The 16,562-nt window shown below is 48.3% G+C and overlaps 1 protein-coding gene across 1 annotated transcript in view; it reads left to right on the plus strand.

Annotated features, from left to right (window-relative positions):
* Window positions 1–16,562, plus strand: part of immp2l (inner mitochondrial membrane peptidase subunit 2) — a 674,197-nt gene that overhangs the window by 436,364 nt on the left and 221,271 nt on the right. Inside the window, exon 3 of the mRNA XM_072485308.1 lies at window positions 8,400–8,465. Within this exon, the coding sequence (XP_072341409.1) occupies window positions 8,400–8,465 (66 nt within the window). The remainder of the gene's footprint in view (window positions 1–8,399; window positions 8,466–16,562) is intronic.

Raw genomic sequence — 16,562 nt, forward strand, 5'->3', positions numbered from 1 at the left:
CAGGTTAGGTGGATTGGCTATGATAAAAGCCCTTAGTGACCAAAATGTTGAGGAGGGGTTATTGGGTTACAGGGATAGGGTGGAAGTGAGGGCTTAAGTGGGTTGGTGCAGACCCGATGGGCCGAATAGCCTCCTTCTGCACTGTATGTTCTGTGTTCAATGCTCTCACAGCTTTCTGCAGGATGAGAAAGCTCCCTGTTGGCAAATGGCATTAGGTAGGCCGGCCAGGTGTCTTTCATGAGTCGGCGCAGACTCGATGGGCAGAAGGGCCTCTTCTGCGCTGTTGTGATTCTGTCAGGTCGGTGAGCCTCCGGCCCAATGGGTGCTGCTCAGAATCGGGGGCCTCAAGCTGCTTTACTTCACCATCAGGAGCATCAAGTTAAAGAAGATTCAGAGAAAGAAGCTTTCTTCGTCTGATGACCATACAGAGATGACTCCAATGGACAATGATGAGACAGCTTTATCCTGCGTGAACGGCACGAGGAGGAGCATTAACCACACTGCTTCGCAATCTTGCTGACTTTCGGCCACTGCAAATGCTTTGAGACACTCTTCACCGCTTTGCGGTAATAAGCACTCGAGGGACATATGGTGAATGTGACTTGTTATTTGTCGTGCAGTTTTCACAATCTTCAATCTTCCTGCCTTTTGCTAATTATTTGCCAGTGACTAACTGAATATATTTGCACAACTTTGATTGCAACTGGACAGGCAACTATTCCGCTACAACCAAAATCTTCAACCTCCACCTTCCAGGATCCGGAGACCTGCTGTTTGGGGGGGGGGGCAATTTTGCTTTGGCGTTTCTGCGATTTCAATGGAAGAGACCTGGGGAAAATTGATGTACAGAGAGATCTGGGAGTTCAGGTCCATTGTACCCTGAAGGAGGCAACGCAGGTCGATAGAGTGGTCAAGAAGGCATACAGCATGCTTTCCTTCATCGGACGGGGTATTGAGTACAAAAGTCGGACGGTCATGGTACAGTTGTATCGGACTTTGGTTAAGCCACATTTGGAATACTGCATGCAGTTCTGGTCGCCACATTACCAGAAGGATGTGGATGCTTTGGAGAGGGTGCAGAGGAGGTTCACCAGGATGTTGCCTGGTATGGAGGGTGCTAGCTATGAAGAAAGGTCGAGTAGATTAGGATTGTTTTCGTTGGAAAGACGGAGGTTGAGGGGGGGCCTGATTGAGGTCTACAAAATCATGAGCGGTATAGACAGGGTGGATAGCAAGAAGCTTTTTCCCAGAGTGGGGGACCCAATTACAAGGGGTCACGTGTTCAAGGTGAGAGGGGAAAGGTTTAAGGGAGATATGCGTGGAAAGTTCTTTACACAGAGGGTGGTGGGTCCCTGGAACGCATTCCTGTGGAGGTGGTAGAGGTGGCCCGATAGCGTCATTTAAGATATAACTAGAGAGATACATGAATGGGCAGGGAGCAGAGGGATACAGATCCTTAGAAAATAGGTGACAGTTTTAGATTGAGGATCTGGATCGGCGCAGGCTGGGAGGGCCGAAGGGCCTGTTCCTGTGCTGTAATTTTTCTTTGATCTTTATTCTTTGTTCTTTAAATTTAAAGGAATGATTGGTCTTAAGCCATTTCAGGTGGATAAGCTTATCTACATCCAACATTGATACAGTGAATGCTATATTCAGGCGTTGTGGGCAGCAGCCAGTGTGTACTTTGTGGGGGGGGGGAGGGCGGTGAAAATCAGCTCCTGTGGCACCGAGGACCGTGTGCTTGTGGAGGCTGAATGCTATCCTCGGGGACAGAGTAAAATAGGGCCCATTGATCCCCGCCACGACAAAGATGCATTAGGGACCCACAGAACACCACAAACGCGACAGCACCTTCCCTGCACCTGACGGTCAACTTTAAGCACCTTTTTAAGTCAGTCCCTGTTAACTGGGACGTTAGTTTTTAAACCAAGTTGTCATGTAGCAGCGCTCGCTTAAACTCAAAGGGAGCAATGGGACTACGTGGCTTTAGTTGCTGTTCAACATTGGATGCTCCTTAACCGTTGGCTTTCACTTCCCCTTAGCAGCCATTGCGCCAGCTTCACTTTTTAAGAGAGGAGTACGAAACTACGCCCCCGTGATTTCTCGCGGGCGAGTCGGGTCATTCCCGAGAGGCCGCTGCAATTCGACTTCAATCTCGCTAATGAGATGGAAATTAATGCAAATGAGGGTTAACGATATGCTCGCTATTTTGGGGGTCAGATCCCGAACTCGCCATCAGGAGCAGCCGGTTGGATAGCGAACTGAACTGCGAATCTCAATTTTGGCCTTTCCCGCTATTTAACCGCCACGTTCAGATCCACGCCGGCCGGAACGCGCTTGTTAAATCGCGCCCTAGATAAGCGTATGAGGGAGAAGGGAATAGAGGTCTTTGCTGATAAAGTTAAATGAGTCAGGACGGGCGGCGGCTCAAGTGCAGCATAAATGCCAGCGTGGGCTGGCTGGACTGGACTGGCGAGCCTGTTTCTGCACTGCGTTATATTTTCTGCATTGCCATGCAAGTCAGCTGTTGAGCTAACTCTTGCATACCACTTGCATAAGACATGCTGCTGGGCGGGGGGGGTAGGGAAGGAATCTATCTCTGTTAAGGAGATTAATGCTCCTTCACAGGTACTTTCAGCTTATTCAAGCTTTGCATCTCATGATTTTGAAGCAAGCATATTAGGCATCAGAGATCAGCGAACCCAAGTCTTCGGATTTCCAAAACAGTTTGCGGATGTTTATCATTCCGCTTTCCCGCGGCTCCCTAGATGATGTAAAGGGGCATTGTCTGTTGCTGCAACAGTAAAATCAGGTTTACTTCTTTAGGCAATTTTTCTTCTTCAAACCTCAATATATTTTCGTTATTTACAGTTTGGTTATTCTTCTGGTTACCCGTTTGGACGTTTGGGGTTTCAATTCTGTGGAGAGACTCGAGAAGCTTCTTTGGAGCAGGAAGATTAAATTTAATGGAAGTGTTCCAAAGTTATGAGGGGCTTTAATAGAGGAAATGAGGCAAGCTTGTTTTTCTTGCGGGTATTAACTGGGAATACAGATTGGCTAAAGATTAAGTGAGGAGATGAGACGGGTTTATGTTGCGAGTTGTAATAATCTGGAAGGCGCTCCTTGAAACAAAAGCAAATTAAATGTTCAAACGAGAATTGAATATACATATCCATACAATCCGTAGATTCCCTGCAGTCCATTCGGCCCATCGAGTCTGCACCGGCCCTTGGAAAGAGCACCCTACTTAAACCCATAGAATTTACCATAGAAGTTACAGTGCAGAAGGAGGCCATTCGGCCCATCGAGTCTGCACCGGCTCTTGGAAAGAGCACCCTACCCAAGGTCAACACCTCCACCCTATCCCCACACACCAGTAACCCCACCCAACGCTAAGGGCAATTTTGGACCCCACCCTACCCCCCCCCCCTGATCTTTTGGGAACTAAGGGGCAATTTAGCGTGGCCAATCCACCTAACCTGCACATCTTTGCACTCTGGGAGGAAACCGGAGCACCCGGAGGAAACCCACGCAGACACGGGGAGAACGTGCAGACTCCGCACAGGCAGTGACCCAAGCCGGGAATCGAACCTGGGACCCTGGAGCTGTGAGGCTAACCACTGTGCCACCTGTATGGTATATGGAAATGAAAAATTTGAAAGGCTATTGGGAAATGGCAGAAGAGTGAGATTAATTGGACAGATCTTTCAATGAGGGTTGTTGGGCTCAATAGCTTCCTTCTATGCTAAGATTCTAAGATTCACAGCTCCAGTTTATCTCCACGCTAAACAGATTGGGAAGCTGCAACACAAAGGGACTGGGGGTACTTGTGCATGGAACACAGAAGGCTAGCACAGGGGCAACAGGTAATCAGGAAGGCTAATGGAATGTTGGCCCTTATTTCAAGGGGGTTGGAGTATAAGAGTCGGGAAGTCATGCTGTAGCTTTACACGGTACTGTTGAGACCACATCTGGAGAACTGTGATCAGATTTGGTCCCCTTATTTAAGGAAAGACGTTGGCCAGAATTCTGCGGCCGTTGGTTTCTCTGTTCCCGGCCACAGCACACCATCGCCCACAGATTTCCTGACGGCGTGGGATGTCTTCAAGCGGAAGTCCCATTGACAAGCAGCGGGATTAGAAAATGCAGCTGGCTGCGAACGGCACACCGCCAAGAAATACATGGCTGGGGGAGTGGAGAATCCATCCCATTATTCCATTGGAGGTGGCTCCGAGAAGGTTCACTGGGATGATCCCCGGTATAGAGGGATTGCCTTAGGAGCAAAGGTTAAACAGGTTGGGACTCTACTCATTGGAATTTAGAAGAATGAGATCTCATTGAAACGTATCGGATTCTTACAGGTTTTGACAGGGTCGATGCTGACAGGATGCTGGGACTGGTATTCGAGCAGACGCCTAACTAGGGAAGTAGAGAGGGTTTTAAACTAAATAGTGCGGTCAAGGGACATATTTGCGAAGTTGTGTAGATCAAAGAGCAGAAACGAGGCAAGAGAGAAAGATGTTAATATGGGAAATGATAAAGAGAATGTGATGGGAAGGGATAAAGTACAAACCTAAGAGTTAATCAGCAGTCAAGGCTAAACATTGCAAAAATACTGAAAGAACAAAACTAAAGGCTCTGTATCTGAATGCACATCGCATTCGAAACAAAACAGATGAAATATATTAAATACAACCTGATACCGTGGGCAGCACGGTAGCATAGTGGTTAGCACTGTTGCTTCACAGCTCCAGGGTCTCAGGTTCGATTCCCGGCTTGGGTCACTGTCTGTGTGGAGTCTGCACATTCTCCCCGTGTGTGCGTGAGTTTCCTCCGGGTGCTCCGGTTTCCTCCCACAGTCCAAAGATATGCAGGTTAGGTGGCCATGCTAAATTGCCCTTCGTGTCCAAAAAGGTTGGGTGGGGTTACTGGGTTATGGCGATAGGGTGGAGGTGAGGGCTTGGGTACCGTGCTCTTTCCAAGGGACGTTGCAGACTCGATGGGCCGAATGGCCTCCTTCTGCACTGTACATTCTATGACCATTATAGAGACATTATAGAGTTATAGGATGATTGGGACCTGAATTTTGAAGGGTGTGTGACATTTAGGAAGGACAGGCTGCCAGGAAAAGGTGGAGGGTGGTTCTATTGATTAAGGATGATATTACCACATTTGCAAAGATGATCCAAGTTCAGGAAACCAGGATGCAGAAGCGTTTTTTGTAGAGATGAAAAATTATGAAGACAAGAAATCACTTGTGGGAGTGGTGTAAAGGTAAATTCACCATAGTCCCAGGTGACCACAGGCTGCTTTCCCCTTTGAGGGGGAGAGCTGATTGGCGGTGACTTAACCTGATTTCACCACACCTCAGGCGGGGGGCAAGATTGAGAAGGCGGGGCCTTCATGAATAACCTCAGCCGGTACGGGGTTTGAACCCATGCTGCTGGCGAACCAGCTGTCTAGCCAAGTGATAAATAAGGGGATGAAAGCTTATCGGGATTCGGTGGGATTATGGAGTTGAGGTTTCGGTCAGATCAGTCGTGATCCCATTGGCAGAGCAGGTTCGGGGCACTGTATCACAGTCCTTCACTCTGACTGGCCACAGGTGGACATAGTTGGTTGTCCTATTCGCTTGGGGCCCCAGACACCTGGTTTTCCTCGCTGCAATGTTATATCAGCTCGCATTTTCAGCAACTTAGCAAGAAAAAAAGTTTAAAATCCTGAACATTCAAGGCCAGTCTAGCTCACTGCAGTCACCATTAAATATCCTGATGCGACAGATTACAGCCCAATTAAAACACCCTGACAAACTATTGTACAATGACTGCTTTGACAAGTGACAGCCATTTCTTAGCATTTCTTCCAGAATCTTAGAGCAGTTTTGTATCATTCTCAGAGCAGTGTGTAACACATGTAAAAAGATGCGCTTATTATTTGAATTCTATTTGCGATCTCAATGAAGCTTTACTTATCCAAGGTGATTGCTATTCCTGAGAGAGGATACAGACACTTTGCAGTTAAGTACAACTTTACAGTGAAGGACACAATATCTATTAAACATTTTAGGTGGGATTTTCCTGCCGTGCTGCGCCAGATGCATAATGAGAGAGGCCCAAAACGGATTTCGTGCCAGGCTCCGAGCGAGATTAATGCACTTACTTACCCATTACGCCTGGCACAATCTGGATCATGCCCGATGATCATATTTCAATGAGCACTGTCGGCCAATGTGCTGACCCTGGTCCGTAGAAAGGGAAGCGACGGATGCGTTCCTATACCTCTTGTCCATGTGCACCTCCCATCTGGCCTCCATCCTCCAGATCCTCATTGGCCTCTTCCTCAACACGCTCCTGAACGTCCTCCTCATCCGTGGACACGTGCCACTCCTCGAGCCCGTCCTCAGGAAAGTCGTTGCCCCACTGCCGAGCAAGATTCTGTAGGGCACAGCAGACCACCACGAAGCGGGAGGGCCTCTGGACCTGTCAAGCCAGCAGAAGCTCCTCTTCTGGAGGCCGACACATCACCCTTTCACAGAGGGTGGCACTGTGAGCCTTATTGTATTGGGCGTATGATGCGATCTCCGGCCTCCTTCCTGGCGTCGTCAGCCAAGACCTCCTCCAAGCCATCCCTGCAACCTGGGGTGGCCCTCGAAAATGGCAGGCATCTGCAATTGCTGAGGATGTAACTGTCATGCACGCTCCTTGGAAAACGTGCACACACGTGCATGAATCGCATCTGGTGGTCACACACCGAATGTTGAAGGAGTGGAATCCTTTCCTGTTCAGGAAGGTCTGATGCCACGGGGCGCAAAGAGTGACATGAGTGCGGTCGATCGCCCTCTTGTGGAGACAAAGTCGTAACTTCACATTGATGATACTCTCCATCGTGTTGTGTGACACTATCACCGTGCAAAATCAACAAGGGGGCACAGAGGAAATTCACCACTGGCCTGGGTGGGCTCCCAGAGGACCATAGGCCTTCTGAACATTCAAAGGATACAACAGCACTCAGCAGTGTGAGTAGCCAGGGGCCTGTAAGTAGCAGCAGAGGAGAGCTTTTAAAAGACAGAATCCACGGACCTGGCACCAAGTTGTTACCCGCCATCTCCCCGGCCCAGGTAGCCCCCCCAGCGACGGTTTTCAATGATTTTTAAGTGTTTTTTAATTTAAAGTACTGAATTTTTTTTTCTTCCAATTATGGGGCAATTTATTGTGGCCAATCCACCTATCCTGCACATCTTTTCGGGTTGTGGGGGCGAAACCCACGCAAACACGGGGAGAAGGTGCAAACTCCACACAGACAGTGACCCGGGGCCGGGATCGAACCTGGGACCTTGGCGCCATGAGGCAGCAGTGCTAACCACTAGACCACCGTGCCGCCCCCCACCGCCCCCCCCAGCCCCTGTGTGTAAATACTTGTAGTAATTTGTGCACGCAGGGGACCCATCGTGGAAAGTCGAAGCGTAAAGTGTCCATGCCGTTAATCACATTTAAATGCAATGCAAATGTCAGTCTTGCATGACCGTGCTGGCGCAAACCTTGCTTTCGCCACCGGGGAGGGACCGGAGCATGGCGCCCGAATCGGCGCCGGGCGCGAACCTCGATTTTTGCCGGACTCCCGATTCCCCGCCCGATCGCGATTCCCGCTTCCGGCGTCGCGAGGCAGAGAATCCAGCTCCTAGTCTCAGTACTGGTGACCTTGACAAGTATCATGGATTGTTGTAAAAAAAACGATCTGGTTCACTAATGTTCTTTCTGACAAGTCTGCTATCCTTACCTGACCTGGCCTTCCCGTGACTCAAGGTCCAGAGAAATGTGGTTGACTTTGCAAACCACCCAAAACAAGGGCCATTGAGGATGGGAAACCAATACTGAACTTGCTCCAGAGCCCACATACCATGAAAGAATTTTTAAAAACCAACATGCTTCTTGAAGAATGTTACTGAATTTTACAGTGAACAAATGCGCCTTCAATTAAGTGTATTTTGTCCAGGAGTGTATTAATTTGTGGTTCACTAGATTGTGAAGGCTTTGAAATATGAAAATGTTTGTGTCTGGAAGGAATGCTGAGACTGACATGTTGTTCATTTTGGCTTTAAGTAATTTTTCCATATCTCACAACTATAAATGATTTCTTGATTTACTTTGACACAATACTCAGAAGTTATTTCAAAAGCCTCACAGCTACTCAAAAGTCTTTTATATATTGCTTTTACATGATGGAGTTGGATTTTGATAAGATACAACTTCACAGTGGATCTTAACTGTGATTGATACACCATGTCAAGGAGCACAGCGGTTCCCATATGGCTCTAATAGTCTCTATTTCAATGAGTTTCCTTAAACCAATCAAATGTTAAAGGACATTACAGATTGTATAACCTTGTCCTTTTATTTCAGGTCACCCAAAGACCCAGAACAGAAAATAATCAAGCGAGTCATTGCCCTTGAAGGAGATATCATCAGGTAAGCATTCTGTGTTGTAATGACTTGGTTCTTAAGATTTTTGTGATATATGGCAGTCAATCAAGTATGAAACCGCAGCTGAATTTCCATTCTGAATTCTTGAGATTGTCATGGTGACATATTAAAAAGGCCAAATTGCTTTGATGCTTTTTAAAAAAAGAAATGCCACCTTTTCATGTTGCAACCAAAGCAAATTCAATGTTGCTAATCTATTTCTGAGCTATTACTAAAATCCTAAATATTTAACACACTTCCTTCTGGCGGTGAAAATGTGTATTTTGCCCGTTTAGTCGTTGGTTTTTGCACACTTGGTAAATATGCTCTCGCAGTGGCACTTATCATAAATCTTACATTAAAATGGTCCGTCCGTGCAGTTTCGCATTGCAAGGTGATCTTGAAATGAGAATCCAAATGGCTGGCAGAAGCAGAACTAATAGGGTTTAGAAATTGATCACCCTGGTGGTTATGAGATTTAAATGAGAAATGGACGGAAAATGACTCCTACCTTTTTCATTATTCTTTGATTCTCGTACTTGCTATTTTGACATTAAGTTTGAGAGCAGGAAATTCAGTGACAAAGTTGCATTGTTTTAACCTGGTAGATTGCGAGTGCTTTAGGATGTAATGTCAGTCCTTGTGCTTAGCTTTCTAAAGCGTGTAATATGGTTTTGAAGGCCGTTATTGAGCACCCGTTTCTCTGGAGCTGTCTTGGTTAGGAATCTTTAATCTATTTATGTGGGGATGTGTGGCATATTTGACAGACAGGACATCATGCAAAGATCTATTTACTTGTAATAGAAAGCTCCAGAGATGGCTGTTCGATTGACAACAGTGACGGATGAACCAGGCTTTGGATAGGAAAGTTGAAAAAGCTGAAAATTAACAGCAGTTCAGTCAGCATCTGGAGGGAGAAAACATAGGTTATTGATTTTATTTGTTCATGGAATGTGGGTGTCGCAGGCTGTGCCAGCATCTATTGCCCATCCCTAATTGCCCTTGAGGGGGTAGTTAAGAGTCAACCACATTGCTGTGGGTCTGGAGTCACATGTAGGCCAGACCAGGTAAGGACGGCAGATTTCCTTCCCTAAAGGACATCAGTGAACCAGGTGGGTTTTTAAGACAATCGACAATAGTTTCATGATGATCATTAGACTTTTGATTCCACATTTCTTTTTTTATTGAATTCAAATTTTACCATCTGCAGCGGTGAGATTTGAACCTGTGTCCCCAGAGCAGTACTCTGGGTCTCTGGTCCAGCGACAATACCACTATGCCACCGCCTCCCCTATATGTTTCAGTTTCTCCATCCATCATTGGAACTGAAGAGTGAATTAGAGACAGCGGGTGGAACTTTCGGGTCGCACCAGCGGGAGGTTTCACAGCGGCGGGAGCAGCAAGTACGGAGTGAGGACCAAAGTCTGAAATCTGCCCATGGGAAAACAAGCCGTAATTCCGCCAACCCCTGGCAGATCAGCGTTCCCACTGATCCATGTCGGGAAGCCCATTTTCATATATTAGCGTGTCACGAATATGCATTATAAAACGCAAGTCGCCCGAATCACGTTCTCCCTCCCAATTTATGTGCCCAGCAAGCGGGGAATTCGACCAGCCATGACCGGATATAAGTAGCATGTGACTGTCCACCCTCACTTAGCTCGTGACTTCGAGGTGAGTGCAGCGTTCAAAGCCGACCGGCAACAGCTTCGCTCTGCGCTGTCAGTGAAAGGTGAGGCTGGAGATGGTTGTGTAGTGTGGCGGATCACAGTGGGTGCGGCGCTCCTCTGCGAGGACCGCACTCAGTTTGTGCTTTGGGACTCAGGTAGGGCTGCACTGTACCAACAGAGACCAGCATGGGGACCGGCCGGGGGGGGAGTTGACAAAGAACATGAGGGTGAAGGGAACAGGGGAGGGTTAGCTGGGGGGGGGGGGGGGAGAGTGAAAGGTGGCAGGCAGAGGAGTGATCGGGGAATGATTGGGGTGGGGGGGATCTGCAAACCAACACTTTGAATGGGTGAATGCAGACACAAAGGTGCTGGGTGGGCCTTGTGTGGCGTAAGTAGAAAGGAATACATGCAGACTGCAGAGTATGAAGGGGGACTGGTTAATGAAGCACAAGGGTTGCATGCACACTCATGATGGGAGGCTTGTGCAAGAGAGAGGGTGGTAGGTTTTACACGGAGACTTATGGAGGCAGGGATGGAATTGTTATTGAAATCGTAGAGTTTTACAGCACAGAAACATGCCCTTTTGCTATCGTGTCTGTGTCAGCCAGCAAACACCTACCAAACACCTGTAAACAGTCCAACTAGGGAAGAGGCGGTACTGGACCTGGTATTGGGGAATGAGCCCGGCCAGGTGGTAGATGTTTCAGTAGGGGAGCATTTCGGTAACAGTGACCACAATTCAGTAAGTTTTAAAGTACTGGTGGACAAGGATAAGAGTGGTCCGAGGATGAATGTGCTAAATTGGGGGAAGGCTAATTATAACAATATTAGGCGGGAACTGAAGAACATAGATTGGGGGCGGATGTTTGAGGGCAAATCAACATCTGACATGTGGGAGGCTTTCAAGTGTCAGTTGATAGGAATACAGGACAGGCATGTTCCTGTGAGGAAGAAAGATAAATACGGCAATTTTCGGGAACCTTGGATGACGAATGATATTGTAGGCCTCGTCAAAAAGAAAAAGGAGGCATTTGTCAGGGCTAAAAGGCTGGGAACAGACGAAGCCTGTGTGGCATATAAGGAAAGTAGGAAGGAACTTAAGCAGGGAGTCAGGAGGGCTAGAAGGGGTCATGAAAAGTCATTGGCAAATAGGGTTAAGGAAAATCCCAAGGCTTTTTACACTTACATAAAAAGCAAGAGGGTAGCCAGGGAAAGGGTTGGCCCACTGAAGGATAGGCAAGGGAATCTATGTGTGGAGCCAGAGGAAATGGGCGAGGTACTAAATGAATACTTTGCATCAGTATTCACCAAAGAGAAGGAATTGGTAGATGTTGAGTCTGGAGAAGGGGGTGTAGATAGCCTGGGTCACATTGTGATCCAAAAAGACGAGGTGTTGGGTGTCTTAAAAAATATTAAGGTAGATAAGTCCCCAGGGCCGGATGGGATCTACCCCAGAATACTGAAGGAGGCTGGAGAGGAAATTGCTGAGGCCTTGACAGAAATCTTTGGATCCTCGCTGTCTTCAGGGGATGTCCCGGAGGACTGGAGAATAGCCAATGTTGTTCCTCTGTTTAAGAAGGGTGGCAGGGATAATCCCGGGAACTACAGGCCGGTGAGCCTTACTTCAGTGGTAGGGAAATTACTGGAGAGAATTCTTCGAGACAGGATCTACTCCCATTTGGAAGCAAATGGACGTATTAGTGAGAGGCAGCACGGTTTTGTGAAGGGGAGGTCGTGTCTCACTAACTTGATAGAGTTTTTCGAGGAGGTCACTAAGATGATTGATGCAGGTAGGGCAGTAGATGTTGTCTATATGGACTTCAGTAAGGCCTTTGACAAGGTCCCTCATGGTAGACTAGTACAAAAGGTGAAGTCACACGGGATCAGGGGTGAACTGGCAAGGTGGATACAGAACTGGCTAGGCCATAGAAGGCAGAGGGTAGCAATGGAGGGATGCTTTTCTAATTGGAGGGCTGTGACCAGTGGTGTTCCACAGGGATCAGTGCTGGGACCTTTGCTCTTTGTAGTATATATAAATGATTTGGAGGAAAATGTAACTGGTCTGATTAGTAAGTTTGCAGACGACACAAAGGTTGGTGGAATTGCTGATAGCGATGAGGACTGTCTGAGGATACAGCAGGATTTAGATTGTCTGGAGACTTGGGCGGAGAGATGGCAGATGGAGTTTAACCTGGACAAATGTGAGGTAATGCATTTTGGAAGGGCTAATGCAGGTAGGGAATATACAGTGAACGGTAGAACCCTCAAGAGTATTGAAAGTCAAAGAGATCTAGGAGTACAGGTCCACAGATCACTGAAAGGGGCTACACAGGTGGAGAAGGTAGTCAAGAAGGCATACGGCATGCTTGCCTTCATTGGCCGGGGCATTGAGTATAAGAATTGGCAAGTCATGTTGCAGCTGTATAGAACCTTAGTTAGGCCACACTTGGAGTATAGTGTTCAATTCTGGTCGCCACACTACCAGAAGGATGTGGAGGCTTTAGAGAGGGTGCAGAAGAGATTTACCAGAATGTTGCCTGGTATGGAGGGCATAAGCTATGAGGAGCGATTGAATAAACTCGGTTTGTTCTCACTGGAACGAAGGAGGTTGAGGGGCGACCTGATAGAGGTATACAAAATTATGAGGGGCATAGACAGAGTGGATAGTCAGAGGCTTTTCCCCAGGGTAGAGGGGTCAATTACTAGGGGGCATAGGTTTAAGGTGAGAGGGGCAAAGTTTAGAGTAGATGTACGAGGCAAGTTTTTTACGCAGAGGGTAGTGGGTGCCTGGAACTCACTACCGGAGGAGGTAGTGGAGGCAGGGACGATAGGGACATTTAAGGGGCATCTTGACAAATATATGAATAGGATGGGAATAGAAGGATACGGACCCAGGAAGTGTAGAAGATTGTAGTTTAGTCGGGCAGTATGGTCGGCACGGGCTTGGAGGGCCGAAGGGCCTGTTCCTGTGCTGTACATTTCTTTGTTCTTTGTTCTTTGTTATTCTAATCCCATTTCCCAACAATGAGTTCAGGATTCCCACCACCCATTGAGTGAAAAAAGCTTTCTCTGTTAATGACCTTAAATCTATTCCCTTTGGTTTTGACCCCTCAACTGAGGGGGAAGGTTTCTTTCTTTCCACCCTATACATATCCTTCATGATTATTTACACCTCGGTAAAGTTCCCCCTGCCCCCCACCCGCCTTCTCTGCTCTAAGGAAAACAACCGCAGACTATCTAGCTTCTCTCCATAGCTGAGACACTCCAGCCCAGGCAACATCTTGGTGAATCTCCTCTGCACCCTTTCTAGAGCAATAACATTCTTACGACAGTGCGGTGACCAGAAATGTGCTTGGGCGGTGAAGGGTTTAGTGACAGACAGCCACAGTTCCAATAGTGAGGCCAAAAGGTCAGGTTGAGAGATTAAGGACAGACCTAATGCTCTGCAGGCCATGCTCCAGGGCTATGCATGGAACACATATTATGGTCATGCTCCAGGGAGGGGCAAGGCCTGTCTTCTCAATGGGGTTAAGGCACAATCTTGGTTTGCGGGGCATGGTTATGGTCGCATACTCGGTGGCCCTGCGGGTATGTGCCCTGATGGGATGGTCACGGTGAGGGGAGGCAGCCTGTAAGTGGGGAAAACATAATAAATTGGGGGATATTGAAGCTCTCGCGAGGGAAGGGCGGGCCGTTTCCGTAAGTGACCGTTCACACAGCTGAAAATGGGGAGGGTTGAGGTCCACATGGGACATGGAGGTATCCATAGTGATGAGTTTGGGGGAAGGGCAGGAATGTCCACCACAATAACTATGGGCTCCAGAGTTACTGAGGGAGGCTTGAGAATGAGCAGGGGGAAGTCCACCTGCCCAGCACGAGGTTCCATGATGATCAGAGGAACACGAACATCGGGATTTGGATTTGGATTTAGATTTTGTTTGTTGTCACATGTCAATGATTGTCAAGGAATATGGTGGCTCACACTGTCACGTTCTGCAGCAGGATCTAATGCTGGTATGGGCTGGGAGGACAGCCTCTGCCAGTGGTCCAGAAGGTCACCTCTGCACTCAACATTTTTACAAGTGGCTCATCCCAGGGGTCCACAGGGAATCTATGCGGCATCTCTCAGTCCCCCACACATTAATGTATAAAGGAAATGACGGATGTCCTCTACCGTATACCACTCATCATCATATAACGTTTACAATGGATGTCTGTAGCCAGGCTGCCAGATTTGTGGCATTTCTGACGATGTCAGGCTTTCCAAAAATGCAGGGTGCAATCAATTGCACATGAGTTGCCTTCGAGAGCGCCCTGGCGGCAGCCCCTGCTCTTCATTAACAGGAATGCTTTCTAGTTCCTCAACTTTCAACTGGTGTGCGACCATCACAAGCGAAATTGAGCCCTTGGCTGAGAACTTGTTGAAGGGTATAGTGCGACAATTTGACAATGGACTTCCCGGTAGTGATACTGGTTTCCCTGTAGTGGTACTGGTCTCCCTGTAGTGATACTGGTTTCCCTGTAGTGACACTGGTTTCCCTGTAGTGACACTGGTTTCCCTGTAGTGATACTGGTCTCCCTGTAGTGGTACTGGTCTCCCTGTAGTGATACTGGTCTCCCTGTAGTGATACTGGTCTCCCTGTAGTGATACTGGTTTGCCTGTAGTGACACTGGTTTGCCTGTAGTGGTACTGGTTTGCCTGTAGCGGTACTGGTTTGCCTGTAGCGGTACTGGTTTGCCTGTAGTGGTACTGGTTTGCCTGCAGTGGTACTGGTTTGCCTGTAGTGGTACTGGTTTGCCTGTAGTGGTACTGTCTGCAGGATCCATCATTGAACAAATCACTAGCACCCTGAAGATGCGCTTCCAATGTTTGGAGCACTCAGGTGGGGCTCTGCAGCGCTTTCCAGCGAGGGTGTCCCGCATGATTGTCATCTGTTGCACCCCACATAACCTACTGCTTCAAAGAGGGAGGCATAGAGGAGGCTGATCACTACTCGGGCGACAAAGACCTGGTATGGCAGAAACCTGAAGAGGGCAATGATGGTCAGATTCCATGCGAGGATGCCCTACACTGGTGTGTGTCTCTATGCTGGTGAGGTAAAGTCGCCATAGACCCAGATGACCAGAGGCTGCTTTCCTCTTTTAGGGGGAGAGCTGACTGGTGGAGCTTTAACCTGAGGATCACCACACCTCCGGCGAGGGCCTTCATGAATAATCTGCGCTGGTGATGAGTGGGGTGAGTGTCGTGCCAGGTCTTCACCTGATGCACCCTTTCCTGAGCTAGCCTGGGAGCTGGGGCCCATGGTAGCTCTGATGATCGGTGTGGGCCTGGTGCTGCCTTGGAAAGAGAGAAGATAGGTTCACGAGCAGGCTGAATCCATCTGACTCTCTGTGACCGCCTGGATCTGATCAGTCCTTGGAAGGATCCTCCGGACTAGCTTTCTGGGAGAGGCCGATCTCCACCTTTGCGATCCCTGGCTTCCCCTGCCAACTCAGTGACATCCACTTTGAAAGGAGTGAGCTCCAGTTTGTTGGACGTTCCTCCTCCCATCTGGGATTCCTACCCCTTGTTTTGGGCAAGCTCGGCCTGCATGAAGACAAATGGAAGGTATGTTAGAGTGTCCATAAGAGGTTTGATATCTGGCATGATAACTGTCCCTCTAGTATGGCATGAGAGCCATGAGGAATGTAACACTTGAGGTGCATGATGCCATTATGAGAGTGTTAGTTTATAGTGAGCTGAATGTTGACTTCCATGGCGGTGTGGATGATATCATTCATCGTATTCTTGAACTTCATTGCCGGTTACCTGTGGTACAAACCTCGTTTGTGATCACCTCCCAGGCCAGCGAGGTGAGGCCGGCCAACCTCACCTCCTCTTACTAAAGCGCCCAGAGAGTCGCGGTTCAATCCTCGGGCCACACTGTCCTTGTCCCTGGGAGCCATCTCAGATTGACGGTGACCACAGCTGGGCTGCAGAGAACGAATGTGTGCATTCGGCTGGCATTTAAATACGGCGGCAGGACCTTTGACCCTATTAGCTGACGGTGGGGTGGGCGAATCACTGCCCATCCTGCCGTGTGATTCATGGAGCTCCTCGGGGAAGCATAATTAAAGATCTTGCAAGCATTGAAATTTCCAAGCATTGAAATCTGCAGTGCCGCAGGAATCATACCACCTGCCCTGCCCGAGTCTGCCAAGTGGAAACATTCCATTCAGCATCTTGGTAAAAATGTCAAAGCAAAAGCGAGGAAGATAATTATCAGATATGCCAATCACGCAGAACGTGTAGCTGGGTGAAGTGATCTGTAATAAAAACGGGGAGTGCTGGAAAACCTCGAGGTCTGGCACCACGGGCGGGGTTCTCCCCTACCCGGCGGGGCGGGGGGTTCCGGCGTAATGGAATGGCGGGAACCATTCCTGCGTCGGGCCG

Source organism: Scyliorhinus torazame, chromosome 19 (genome assembly GCF_047496885.1).
Source record: "Scyliorhinus torazame isolate Kashiwa2021f chromosome 19, sScyTor2.1, whole genome shotgun sequence".
In the NCBI taxonomy this organism is placed as follows: domain Eukaryota; kingdom Metazoa; phylum Chordata; class Chondrichthyes; order Carcharhiniformes; family Scyliorhinidae; genus Scyliorhinus; species Scyliorhinus torazame.